The sequence below is a fragment of the Strix aluco genome, chromosome 1, assembly GCF_031877795.1.
Source record: "Strix aluco isolate bStrAlu1 chromosome 1, bStrAlu1.hap1, whole genome shotgun sequence".
In the NCBI taxonomy this organism is placed as follows: Eukaryota; Metazoa; Chordata; class Aves; order Strigiformes; family Strigidae; genus Strix; species Strix aluco.
The window spans coordinates 131,786,248-131,800,801 of NC_133931.1; the positions used below are offsets into that span (position 1 = coordinate 131,786,248).

The 14,554-nt window shown below is 36.6% G+C and overlaps 1 protein-coding gene across 1 annotated transcript in view; it reads left to right on the top strand.

Moving 5' to 3' along the window:
• SDHAF3 (succinate dehydrogenase complex assembly factor 3) overlaps positions 1-13,720 on the top strand; it is a 35,215-nt gene extending 21,495 nt beyond the window's left edge. The window contains exon 2 of the mRNA XM_074836192.1: positions 13,335-13,720. Coding sequence (XP_074692293.1) covers positions 13,335-13,538 — 204 coding nt within the window. The 3' untranslated portion in view covers positions 13,539-13,720. The remainder of the gene's footprint in view (positions 1-13,334) is intronic.
• The last annotated feature ends 834 nt before the right edge of the window (positions 13,721-14,554 follow it).

Consider the following 14,554-nt stretch of genomic DNA (forward strand, 5'->3'; position numbering starts at 1 on the left):
GTGTTTTTGCATTCTTCTTAAGATACTTTCCTTTAAATTACTGAGGTAAATTAAGTTCTGTTCCAGTTCAACATGTATTTTTGCTTGGGACCGGACAGCCTGTGGTTGCACAGAGAAAAAGGAGAGCTTCTAGGTGGGTGAGAATTTTTAGGAATAAGTAGGCGGTCTGGATTTTGTTGTGGAAGCTTAAGTTTTTGTTAACTGAGTGTTCATTTCAAAATTAAGTATGTACAAATCTAAGCTATTTTACTTACTTGATTTCCCTCCCTTTATTACTCCCCTACCCTGTTTTCCCTGTCATTTGCTAATTCAAAGCAAGCACCCTTTAATAGTTGGAAAACCTCCTGCAATAGCAGAAACAAAAAAGAAGGAATAGAACAAGATCTAGGTGAGTTAATTTTGAAGTATTTGTTGTATAGAGATTACAGGAGAATGTGTTCAGACTTGAATTTGTGATATGTATTTGATCTCCCCAAAAACAGTACAGAAGATTTTATGGAGTTTTTCAGAAGTGCTTTCAGATTAGCTGTCTCTACAGTACTTTATTGAATTTTCAAACTTGTTCAGCAGATCAGTGACTTTTTCTTTTGTATTTAATCCCTCCAGTCTTCTGCGACAGCCCAGCCCATACTTGCTGTATTGTGACAGATGCTGTAAAAATCCTCTTAAATGTCAGAGCCATTGGATAAAGGGATAAGTAGATAGTGACTTGCAGATGATTACAAAAGTTTTGGCGTTTTTCAGATTTGAGGGCTCTGATGTAGTCAGTAGAGATGCATGCTCCCTTACAGCAGCTCTTGAACATTCTGATGACACATTTGTTTCCTTCAGTTAACTTCTGAAGTAGTTCAAAGATCGTATAAAAATCTCCAAATTAAAAACTCCTGGTAAGATGCATAGATTTGTAGGCTTTAGAGTTTTTTGACCTTAAGAAATTGTTAAAAAAAAATCAATACGATTTTAGATTTATGTTTAGAATATTATTTTTTCAGACCTTTTTTGTTTGTACTGTTATGTCAGGAATTTCTGGCTGCATATATGCTATATCACAATATTTTAGGAAAATAAAACAGAGTAAGGAACTTTCTGTTGTAATTTTGAGAGCAATAAAACTAAAGAAGAAGGAAATGCTGTGATTTATTCTATTACGTGGAGGATATGGAAGACTTTTTCAACCTCGTTTGACAGAGGTACATTTATGTGTATGCAAAGTATTATGTCTGGTCTAAAACTTCAGCAGCTTTTAGCATCTTTTGCTGCAGCAACAAGAACTTTCAAAATTTTCACTGGATCTAGCACAGAGACCAATGAGTTAATATTTTTTGCCTTTTATTAAGTATTATGAAGTACATGTTAATTGCAGTAATGAGCCTTCTTTCCACAGAGTGAGTTTACAAGTATAAACCAGTATGTTGTTAGTTGTCTTAAGTAAAATGTCAGTTACATCAGTATGCATTTATTTACATAGAGATGCCCTATTGCTGCTATTTAAAAGCAAGGAGGACTGAATTGTAACCAAATGATTGTGGTCAAGTACACTGAATTATTTCTATAGAGGAGGACTTTCAAAAGTACCAGACTGAACGTCATACTTATCTAAGTAATGCCCTTATAAGAATTCACCTGTGTTTCCCAGTGGCAATATTATTTTATTTTTGAAATCATATGAGTCCACCTGTATGTAGGTTTTCTTTTATCGATGGCCAGTCTCCTAGGTAGTGCTCTATGAAGAGCACACCTCAAAATGTTTGTGCCATGTTGAAGAAGCAGGTAAACCTTAATGACTCCTTGCATGTCTGTTTTAAATGCCTCTGCAAGCACCCAGGTAGAGCTTGTCTCTCTCTCCTGTTACTAGAGGGACCATGGTAAGACTGGCCAAGAAAATCAGCCTTCAACTCAGTATTTTCTATTGCCAAATTTGCTTTGCGAAATTATCATTCCATGTATTGTATTGGAACAGGTGATGTAGGATATGTTCACTTAAAACTGGTGAAGTTTCTGTCTCTTTGTTCTAAGGGATGGGTCTGACTTTCACACTAATGACTCTCTGGTCCATTTATTAAATATAGCCCATGACTTTTTACTTAATTCATTCAAGCACATTATTCTTCTACAGGTCCATTAAAGTAAAAAATTCAGTGCACCCTCAGCAGAAAGGTTATTTGTGGTGTCAGGGAAATCAATGCAAGATGCCTATTAGCAGATTAAATTTTTGTTTATACTTGAGGTTTTCTTCCTGACTGTATTAGTTTAAGGTTTTGGCTCTAATGAGCATATAGGAATGTGAGTAATGGAAAAATAAGAATACCAAGTCTCTTTTGGATATATATGTACATTTGAAATGCTTCGTTGGGTATAAATTGAGTAGAAGAACATGCATGGAAAGTCTTTCAAGTGTCATCATCTGGGATATGTAATCTTTTGCATGTTCTTAGTTAGTATCTAGCAGTCTGGAAACTAATGTGGTTGTCTTGGAAACAGGCTTTATTTTCCTTTTGTGAATATCTAGATGTGAAATCATTGTCTTCCTTGAAAATCTGGAAGTAATTCTTCTGAAATAACTGCAAATTTAAAGCTTGTCCTCTATTTAAAGAATTGATATGGGAGTCTGTAAGTGATGTTTGTGTTGTGTGCTTTAATTATAGTTGTGTGATTATGTTGCTAAAACAGTCCTTAGGTTTTTTTAGGTAAAACGCTTGTACTTAGTGTTGATGTTTGACTGAGAATTATCTGCAGTGAAACACTTTGCCAAGATTTCCTAGCTTAATATTTAAATAGAAATATTACAGTATAACTGATGCATTGAGGAAGTTAAGTTCCTAAAAACAAACTGATACTATCACTTTCAGTCTTTTCCCTTCCCCTGCTTTAAATTAACAGCATGTGATAAAACCTTGAATATTCTGTGAAATTGTAGCATAATATTTGCCAGACAAAATATCAGCAGTAGACAAAAGTGCACAGGACAGCTTTTTATTAGCCAAAGAGCTGCCATGCACAGCGTAAAATGTCAAAGCAAAATAGAATCTGAGTCAAGAAATAACCATCTTTAAAATTGCTGAGCACTTATTAGGATTTGTATGAAAATATGAAACAATGTTCTCGAAAGAAGTTTAACTTTTCTGGTCTGTAGCTTATTTGTCCGGTCACAGCAGTCTTAGAGTTTGGTATTAGTAACAGTGTAATTTCATAATAATTTTTACAAATGAAGGTCCAGACTGAATAATTTTCCATGTTTTGTTCTTAAATTGTTAACTATATTGTTCTAATGGGGTTTTTAATATATTTCTCTTCCAAGTATTTTTGTCTCCAGTACCAATTTAAGACTCTCAAATACCGGTATGTACTTCAGAGAAGAATATTGTTTAAAATTCTTCCATACAAGAATTCTTTTTTTTTGGTGGAGCTGACACTTTGAATGATACGACCTGTCCAAGGGAAGAGAACCATGGCAGGATCTCGTTGAGCCTTTGGAACCCATTCGCATGACCATCTCTTTCATCCTACCTCCTCTATCTTCATTCTGACCTGTTTCTTGTTCTACATCTACATTTCAGATTGATCTCTCTTTTCAGAACTTAATCAGTAATTTTATTTTTTCTTAGATGTTGTTTTTCCTTCAACTATGTTCCGATTTGTTTTCTTTTCTTCTTCCCTAGAATGAACTCAAGCTTTCTATTTAAGGCCTGAGAAGAAGCTTATTAATGTAAGTGAAGAGGATCTTAAAGACTAAGGTTGTTATCAGATGATGTAAAAAGCTTTTAGTGACCTAGATTTTGGCCCTGATGTACAATACTGATGTAAGTATGTGCATCCAGATAGAAATAATTAATCACAGCTTGTTTTTCCACAAATGACAGTAAAGTCACTCTGATGTACTGTAATGCTCTTGTGCTCCATTTTGGATTTAATAGCATTTATATATGTTTACCTTGATAGTCAGGCCACAAACTTCCCACTTTCACCTCAAATTATGATCTCACAAGTCTTACATGAAAAAAAGACATTAAAATAACATGTTATTTAAGCTATAAGCAAAGCTGTTAGAGCTTTTTTCACATTCCTCTAAATAAATGTCATTTCTTCCAGTTTAACAATATTAGTAAACTGTGTTCAGAAAAAAGTAGTCCATTTTGTACCTTCCTGATCAAATAATAATTCTCCATGCTGATTACTAAGTATTACATAATCATATTCCCTGGCTCCGTTTTAGCTGAACAATTTTTCATTCTCTTCTCCCAAAACTGCAAACAAGCAAGCAACCAAAAAAACCCCCAACCCATTATATGGTAACTGTTCTGTATAGTTACAGTATGTGCATCATTGTGTTACTGTGATCACTACCCTGAAATTTGGTTGATAATCACATATTCTAGCATCCTTCCTGAATCTCCTGGGAAAACATGATTTTGTTAAAGTTCTTGTGGCTTTTCCTTTCAGATTAACTTTTAGAAAACTTTGAAGTTTTCTGGTTGTTTCCATTCTTTATGATCCAGTGACTTTGTCCTGGAGAAATCTGTTTTACTTCTGTGTGTTGTAATTAGAAATGGTGACATGGTCTTTCATCCCAGAAGTTAAAATATACATAATTCAAAGTTTTCTAAGGATAAAAAGGAAGTACAATTTTTTTTTTTCATCATGTGTTTCACTTCAGGATGTTGCTAAGTCTGACTTCAGCAGCATTACCCAAAGATAAAACAAACTCCAGAGGAGAGATTATAGATTCATTCAAGGAGAAATGGTATTTTTGTTGCCTTTTGTAATTAAAAAAACCACAAACCAAAACAACTAATGAACACTTCTTTGTACCGTAAGAAAGGAAGGAAGTTGATTGAGCCAGTCATCTACAGCCAGAGAGAGAGAGAGAGAGAGATGTAGTTGTTTTCTCAGTGACGAGACCCACATCTCTGGAGGACAGTGTATCCAGTCATCACATCATGTTGAAGACAGAAGTTTCTCTCTCTGACGCTCAGCATAGAGACAACGTGCATCTCTAGCTTCACTTAGACATGTAACATACAGATGTAGACAATCCCATCGCAAGTGCTAGACTATCCCCTTGGCTTGAAACGGCCTCTACGAAATCTTTCCATCTAATAATGGACTGAAATACAAAATAGGTTATCCAAGCTGTTCTTCACACAACTTGCTTTAGAGCTCCTCATTAATTACAATTGGGTATAGTTGTTAGAAAAGGGAGGGTTTTATTTAACCAGTGTTGTTTTTCTTTGGGAGTAGTAAGTGTCCTGTAGTGAGATGGGTTCTCCACACTGTTGGGCTTGAAGGGTACTTGAGGAACCAGTTTGGTGTCTGGCAAACCATGTAATTTTCATACCTCTTGTGTTTTGCATTTATGTTTAAACGAACTGTATGTGCTGCTCTGCTGTCCCTGTTTTTCCTTCCCTTTCTGGAGTGCAACCGTAGTGGCTGCCTCAGCAGAGAGGCAGGGACAGTGGCTGTGAGTTACTGGCTCTGGTTTAGCCTCACTCTGGGATATTTTTCCCTTTGGGAATTCCTCAACTGCCATGCTCAAGAGGTGGTGATGCACAGGGGAAGAACAGGGATCTCGTTCTGGGAGGGATGCAGTTTGCACTGTTGCTGGATTAGAAAAAAATGCTTTAAAAAATTCTTTCACATAATCTGAAATTTTCAAAAATTTGTATGAAAATATGTTTTCCTTTAATTTCTGAGAAAAGTGCTTTTTTTTTTTTTTTTTGAACAGAGTGTGTAATGTTTCAGCTTTAATGAAAATGAAGTATTCTTTCTCATACACTTTTCAATTCTTACATGTGCTTAAAGTTTCAACTTAGTGTTCTTATGACTGGTCATATAAGCTACTCAGTCTCGTTTTTAAGTGTTTGTGTTTTTATACATAGCAAACTTCTGAATAAAACATACCTATTTAGTATGTTACATCCTAACTTCTGCTTAACTGAACCCGTCTATTATTAATGGAAAATATCAAGGATGGCTGAGATTTGGAATATAACAGAACTGGCAGATTTTTTAGATTGTTTAAGGCATCTTATTCTTTATGTCTACAAGCTGTCAGAAGGTGGTAAACAGATCTCAGAACAGCAGCATTTATAACCAAATTGCTTTAATGAAATACAGATAAATCATTCAACAGAAGAGCTAATTAGATCTGTAGCCTATAGCATAGGCTCTGCCATCCCATCCATTAGCAACCCTGGTGCTTCACTCAAGCCAAAGAGTGAGTTTACAGTATATTTGATTTGAGTGACAGAGGTTTGTGTGTGAATGCAAAAAGGATTAGAATATTATTTAAGTGATACCTCAAGATAAGCAGTGGTGAACACAGGACTTGAAGAGCATTTGCTTGCTTACCTGCCTTGCTGCAGCCTTTGCTGGCTGCAGTGCCGCCTTGGGTTGCTGAGTTTGCAGCTATGGCTACCTTAGCCCAAACCACCCTGTTGAAGGGCTGTTCTATGGCTTTCTTTAACATGTCCATGCTGGGAAAATCTTCCTGGTTTTGAAACCAGAAAACTTAGTGTTACTTTGCACAACTGCCTCTCTTAGTAGATAATAAACATTTTGTTGATGGATTCTGTGCTGTGACATTGGTAATGAAGGAGATGCTAGAACAAGAAAAACATTGGTTTCTATAATAAATAAGCTTGTTGCTAGATTTTTCTTGTATATGGCTGTTAAATTTATAGCGTAACCATATTTTTGTGACGATCAACTTGTTTGTAATGCTTTATTTAACCGGAGCACAATGCTGTTTTAGAGGCCTTCCTGTTGCCTCAGAATGCAAGCTTGTCTACTGCACCAGAGCTGGAGTGTCTGTGGATGAAACATTTGGCTTCATACCTTTTGTATGTTGGTGTTTTCCAGAGTTACATGTAAAGTCCTGTAGCATTTTCAGGAAGAGAATAGTTTTTGAGATTTCCCTCTTGTGCCCACACTACAGTCAATAAAAATTTTTATTGCAAAACCACTCAGCAGTAACCATTCATCTTACGTCCTTCAGGCTTTTGGCAGAAGCAGTGTTAAGCCAGTGCTGAATGTTTGTGCAAGTGCCTCTTGCTAAGAGTTGCCTCTAGTTTGCTGTTACACGTAATGGATGCTCAGGTGATTTAAATGCCAGAAGAGAAAGTTGGTTTTTAACCTTCTGTCAAGACTTGCAGTAGGAGCTGGACATCTTTATTCCCCAGAGGTCCTCTGCTGTGCTGGGTACCTCAGAATGAAATTGCTGTCTTCATTCTGGTGCCCTTTTCCCAGCAATTACTATTTTAATTTTCCATGTATAAAACTGGTAACGCCAGCCATATGTCATTATCTGGTATCATTCAAATACCATTTGATGGGTATTTTAAAAAGCAGGAGGAAGGCTTACTCATTACCCTTTATAGTATATTGACTTTGTTTTTAAGTGATCATGGGGTGTTCTTTAAAAAATCAAAGGTGGTTTGAAATTGTGTGATAATAATGTTTTTCCTGTTAGTGGATGTGTGACTTCATGTAGCTGTTTATTCAGATTAGGTAATTTATTTGACAGTAATTGTTATTTTATGCAATTTAAAAAATGTTTGTGGCCTATTTTAGGTGGTCTTATACGATGAAGTATAGGTTGCTATGGCTTAACATGTACGTCAGTCTATGAATATATCCACTGAAATTAAGCTTAAGCTGAGTTTAAGTGTGGTAGAATTTTCCTGAGTTTGTTGTTACATTTCCAACTATACTTATAGCTTCTGGTAAAATATATGAAGATGTTCTGGAGTTTCATGTAGTGTATCTCCCATTTAAAAATCTATACAGATTTTTGTCTTTTGCTGATACTGAACTGAATTAGTTTAACAAACAAACCAGTTTTGTAGTAAAAAAATACAGTAAATCAGTTGCAGAATTCTGTCTGAGCATGCATAAAATAATTCATTCAACATATCTCTGCATAATAATAAGAACAGGTTGTTCCTTGCTGTGCTGTTCATTCACAGTTGTTTCTTCATGCTACTGTCCTAGCAGCATGTGTTTGATTTTGCTCCTAGTAGCAGCAGAAGAATTTGAAATGCTGCAATTTTAAGTTAACTTCCAGGGAGCGATGAGTGTGGCCTATCAGGCCATGCTTGTTCTTTTGATGTCACCCTGAGAAAAATAAATTTTAAGTAATTTGATAGCGTTTTTCAGTGCCTGACTGTGCCGTGTTTGTTTAACATGTCTCAGAGTAGTGGTTTCTGATCTGGCCCCAGTAGTGTTTTATCAGTGTTATCATTAATTTGACTACAAGTAGAGTTAGTCTTTTTGGAGTGGATGAATACATCAGCTTTATACTTTTAACTGCTTAAGGGAGATTAAAATTTTAGACCTTTTAAAGAGAAAATCTGGCAAGAAACTGAATCATACAGGTAGTTACCGTGAACAGACATATCTATCCTGACTTTTTCTATCTAAATGAATCTTACAGAGATTTTTTTGAGCTATTGTCTAAAATGTAGCATTGTACATGTTGAGGAGGACACCAAAGAAAATAGAAGTGATGATTACCATTCTTCCCAGTGAAAATGGGCAAATGGGCTCTTAGCCCATGTAATCTTACAATTAAATCATAAATGTCTCTCAGCATTTCGTATTTGCATATGAGATAAATGTCTGTCAGCATGTACTGGATGTAGGAGTCTATACATCTGGCAGTCAGGGAGTGGGGCTTTTGGTTGTGTGGGTTTTGCTTTTATTTTTGTATTTAATCCTTTCTCAACTTTGAGAACAACAAGGCTGACACCCTTTCTGTAATGTGTGGTACTTTAAAACCTTAAATGTCACCCATCCCCTTGCCCTTTTGGTGAATTTGTGCATTCTCTGAATGCTTATGAGTCAGGAAGCAGAGGAAAACTCTTATTTGCCTCAGTTAGTGAATTTAAATAAAAACCCCTATGGTTATTGATTACAACAAATACTCGGCTTCTGTGTTTTTGTAGAAATCACTTGGAGGTTCAAGTATTTAATCATGCCATAGTATTTTAAGAGAGCCTAATGACTGGATTCAGCTTGCATGCTGTAGACTCCAGCGTGATCTGTGGGCAGAACCAGCATCTCTAAGGAATGCATCAGAGCATTCAGGTGAGGCATCTGCCTCGCTGCACTGGTGATACAGAGAGTTTCGGGGTGTCTCTGCAGTTGCACATACTGTTGGCAATGCCGGGACCTGGCCAGTCTGCACCTCAGACTGTTACTCTCCTTTAAGACTGAGATGGGTGCTGGGAGGAGCAGGAGTCTGAGCATGTCTGTGATATGGATGGTCAACACGCTGGGATTTAATACTGGGTAAGTCAGCCGTCTTTTGATGGTAGATGGTCAGGAGAGATTGTCTTGACTTGGACTTGATTTTGATCCTCTTTGTTTCTGGTGGCAGTCCATATACAAGGGGCAAAGACTTTTGCCGTTCAGCTGGTGGTTTGGTTTTTATTTTTTTTTTTCATGTAGGTGCCCAGAAATTGTACAGCTGGTGCAGGCAGAGGATCATTGCAGTAAGAGCTACTTACAAAGAACCAACCAACCTAAAAAAACCTAAGGTGCAGAGGTTATCCCTGACTGACCTGCCATACTTGACCATCCCTGCAAGGGAGGAGAGCACCTGTGTGCCTCTGCCATCCTTGTGTACGCCGAGCCTGGCTCTGTGAGGGTGCAGGTTTGCTTGTCTTCTGTCTGTGTCTCTTGTTTCTGGTTCTGTGAGCAGAGTGCAAACCATAATTGGAATAAGATGCCCTTGAAAAGTCTGCCAGGGATTCATGTCACGATTGACAAAGGAGTTTTGTTATATTTGGAAGATGTAGTTACATGTAAAATAAAATGAAAGGCAGAAGCGAAGTAGTTTTCCTTGTTTGAGAAGGCTAAGCAAGAGTTTGTTTCAGTTCTGCTGGTAGGGAAGATGACACTAGGAAATTCTAGTTCAACTAGTTAAATTCTCTATCTGTTAAGTTCTAATGAAAACTAGAGCATATGCAAACATGCTGCTCCTCCTTATTGTCTGAGAGGGACTGTGATCATCATATTTTGTGACCAAAGGTGTATTTCTGAAAGAACAAATGTCAGCTTGTTTTTTTCTTGGTAGTTTTCCTCCCCTCTAGCCCCTTACACTTTTAAGCCTATTGCTGAACTTTGGAGTTCAACGTATTAAAATTCATGTGCAGTTAGCAAAATGGTGCATTTTCTGTATAGAAGCTGAATCTTAAATTACAGAACTATGTACCAGCAAGTTATGTAGTACCTTTCCACAAATCACTGGTCATATAATAACAGTATGAATTTCTGAGGGAACAGTAATGTGTTAAACACTTAAATATCCCAAGCTTTTTTCATTCCTCATCTGGCATCGCAGCCAGAGAAAATGAGATACAGCTGATCTTTTCCCAGTGCTTTTCTAAAGGCTGAAACATATTTTCTTTGGTGCATCACTGCCTTTTGGTAAAACGAGGTGAGAAAGTTCCATTTTCTGTCATGAGCCAACCAAAACCCAGCATGTTTTCAGGGTCCAGTTTTGAATTTTTCTTCACATTACAAATCGATGTGAAACCACAACTACTGAGGCTTTCTGGCATGTACAAAACATTTGTTCAGCTAGAAAATGAGTGGGGGAAAAGAGCCAGTGGTGACGTGTCCAGATGGGAGCACGCTGGAGTGCTGCGAAGCAGAACACCTGGCATCAGGGAATGGGGAACACATCACAGTGTGTCTGGAGGCAGAGGGCATCTGTGAGAGCAGGCGTTGCAGCTTTGTTGAGGACCACCACTTCCAAGATCTGGATTCTTCAACGCTGATGCTTTGTGAAATGTGATGCTTTGATGTTAGATTAAATAAAAAGAATGTCGCAGACTCTTTACCAGTAATTAATTTGTTATTTTTGGAAAAGAGGATCTTCTGGCCAACAAAGTCTGTAAAATTGTAACCTGTCTTTAAATGGACTTCAGTTATTTCTAGGAACTGTAGCCCGTGCCTGCAGCAGTAGCCCCAGGCTGCTCCCAGGTGGTCAGTCATTAACGGTGGGGAGGACTTTTCTCCCACCTGGGAACCTGCACTGGTGGGACATCACATGGAGGGGTTCTCAGGGTTTGTACATTTATTCAGGTCTCTTGATAAGATGTGGTGAGTTTCACATTGCTTGCTTTCAGTGTTGTTTCTGAATTATATGCTGTGAATGTTGTTGTTTGGTATGATGAGAGTTTCTTTTTTTGGAGTCCAGAATCAATAATGACTGTATTGTTTTGTGCAGAAATTTGAAGATAGAATGAGGTGGAATAGTTGATGTGTAACATGTCGGTGTGTCACTGGTCTGCTCACAGCTTCAGAGATCACATTTGTCCATCTGCCTTGATAAGAAATTCTGTAAATTATTAAGTTGAAGACTTTTTAACCCATTATCATTTTTTACCTTGTTGTTACTGTTTGATTGTTCAGTCATCAGGAAAAAACTGTATTTAGTTCCTTCTAAACCCTGGGCCAACTGCACCATAAGGTAACACTGCTGAGGTGTAGGATTACTGCAGAGATTAACTGTAGTATCACTGTTCCTGAATGCGTATTTAATGTAAAAAGGGGAGAGGTCATGTGGGGAAGAACCTCAGTATTATGAAACTGGTGTTATTTTTCTTATTAGGTAACTTTAACACAACGTTCTACCACTACAGATCTCTGTTAGAAATGAGGAATCTGTTTAGTTCAGAGTCTGTATTAATAAAAATTTACTTTTGTAATTGGTAATTTGGTGATTGGATTAACAATTCAGTGTGCAATAATTAGGCTTCTTTTAGCTGAAAATTGGAAATGAAAATAATGCTTATAATTAATTGTTAGAATCCTGTGCTTTTCAATACTCCTGATATTTGATCCTTTATTTAAAAAAAAAGTGTTACAATGTAGCACAGTCATCATTCTTATTTATTCAGAATATAGTTTTTTTTAGTTCACTTTCTTATACTGAATTCAGAGTTGTGCTTGAAACTTTAAGGCTGTTTTGAAGGATGCCTCACTAAAGTAGGAGAGGAGCCTATATTTTTGCCAATAAAAATTAACTTTTGAAATTAATTTCTTAATTGTGGGGTTTGTTTTTAAGTTCCTCTTAAGAAAAATTAAAGTTTAGGCTCTCTTCCAACCCAATGTTTAAATGTGTGCTTAACTTCTAAACATCCGAGTAGGTTCACTGACTTCAGTAAATACACATGCCATGAGGCTTTTGACAAATTCACTCACTGCAGCTTCTTTGAGAGCTGCTGCAGCGGGGCTGGTGCTGGACTGAGGGAGCTGGGGAGCGCACAGGATCCATGCTGATGGGCTTTGAACACAGCAGTGTCAGTGGTAGCACTGCTAGCTGAATTAAATTTGCAGAACCACTGTCCTTGCAAAACCTCCAGTGTTGTAATTTAGAAAAGTAGTAATGGTCAAAGATTGCTCCAAAGCGGTGAGAAAGCAATTTTCCGACTATGCCCACATTACTGGTGTGACCTGTTGGCCACTTCCATTTCTGTCCTTGAGAAAGTTTTGCTTTTATAATGATCCTCAGCCTGGTATTGATGTAATACATACTGACTGTTTTGCCTGTCCACTGACATAAATGCTGTTATTTAAGTAAACATGGTCCAAATACTTTCTGATACAACAGGATTGAAAGTAAGTCTGAACAAATTTATGTTCAAAACAGTACAGAAAGGGGGTTATCCTTTTCTTTTTCCTTCGGGGAATGAGGATGCAATCTGTCCTTGAAGCCCCTTCTTATTCTCTTCTAACTTTTAATTTTGTTAACTGATTTCTCCCAAAACTGACTGAATGACAGAAGTCTCGCAGTTGCTGAATTCCTTCTGCCTTTGGAGCAATCCGGGGCTGGGTGCAAATGACCTTCTCAGTTCCCAGAGATGCGGAAAGGTTTTAGGACATTTGTCTAATTATAGATTGCTTTTTCTAATGTATTTCTTCAAGAATAATACTTTTCCAGATAGTATCAGTTTACAAAGTGAATCCTATTGATATCCTGCTAGATAGAAAACATGTATTTTAATAGTTATAGCTATATAAATAGATTTGGTCTTATAATTAAATTTTATTTTGTTTTCAGTAGTAGTACATGATATGACAAATAATCTATACATATATGATATGCATTTAAACTAGCTATATAAAATTGACTGTAGATACTAGAAATGTCTTAATAACTTTTCTTTCTTAAAAAAAGTATACTTTTTTTGCCATTTGGTGTTGATTAATAGACTGTTGTAGAAGATTGAGTAAGAGTATGTTATTACAGTAAAATGGTATTAAAAAAAGTTGACCTGAATCCTGCATTTGTCATTTTGGTGACCTTTATATTCCTTCCTCATTAGAACTATGCAGCACTGATACAGCAACAAATTAATGAGGACAAACAAAACTTGAGAGAAAAGACTGTATATGGAATCCAGCTCACAGAAGAAAAACTTAATGACTTCCGTGATGAACAGATTGGGCAGCTGAAGGAACTGATGGACGAGGCTACCAAACCTAATAAAAAAATCACCATTTCTAAAGACTTGAAACACAAAAACTAAAAGGTTTTAAAAATTGTTAATGCATATGGAAGCATTTTGAAAGTTCCTTTTCCAGTTGGACTTGAATGTGGTTTCTGTGGAATAATGGGCACTACTTATGCCCTAACTTGTCTGAAATGGATATCTCTGGCTATTTGGCTTTCTGTGCAAGAATAAATGTTAAAATGGAATAATCACAACAATTGTATGTTAATTGCAGTATTTTTTTATCCTAATGGAAGGGGGAGACTTAAAGGATTCAATAAAAGTAAATTGACATTTTTGAAATAGACAGTTGGGGTTTTTTTATCATGGCACCATAGGGTAAAACATCTTTCTGTTTGTATATCATCCTCCACCTGGAAAAGATGCAATTAGCATTTGTTTTCTGATGTGGATTCAGTAGACAAAGGTATGGTAGTGGAGTGGGTTCGTTTTGATGGAAAGAAATGAGCAGTAGTGCTGTTGAAATTGAAAGTTGGTTTTCTTCTTGAGCTTTATTGTGAAATGTGCTTTAAGATAAACTTTGTAGTCCATTATTAAATTGACCTCGAACCACTGGCTTATGAAGAAAATTCTGCATTTTTTTTCAAAGCTAGACTCATATTATTGTTAGTATCTAAAGTTATAAAAACCATTCGTGAGTTGTGCTGTACTTAGAATTCAAAGGCTCTTTAAAAGCTCAGTATCCCATATTATTCAATATTTGATATAGACCAAAATTTGTAAACCCCTCAATCACAGAAATTATCCTGTTGATAATACTGTATGACAAATATAAATAATTCATTTGTAATAGGTTAAGTCTTCATCAGGAAAATGTGTGCCTATTGTAATACTCATACTATTGGGACTAAGAAAAGTTCTGGTTTTTTTATCTGTTAAGAAAAAACACACCCCTTTCTGTGCAAAAGACAGCTTTCATTTTGTATTCCAAACCTAGTTTTATATTATTAGTTTTGTGCTATTTCTGGACATTTTCCTGTCTGTTACCCACAGCGTGTTCAAGACAACATAATTTCTTTCCTCTTGGGGGA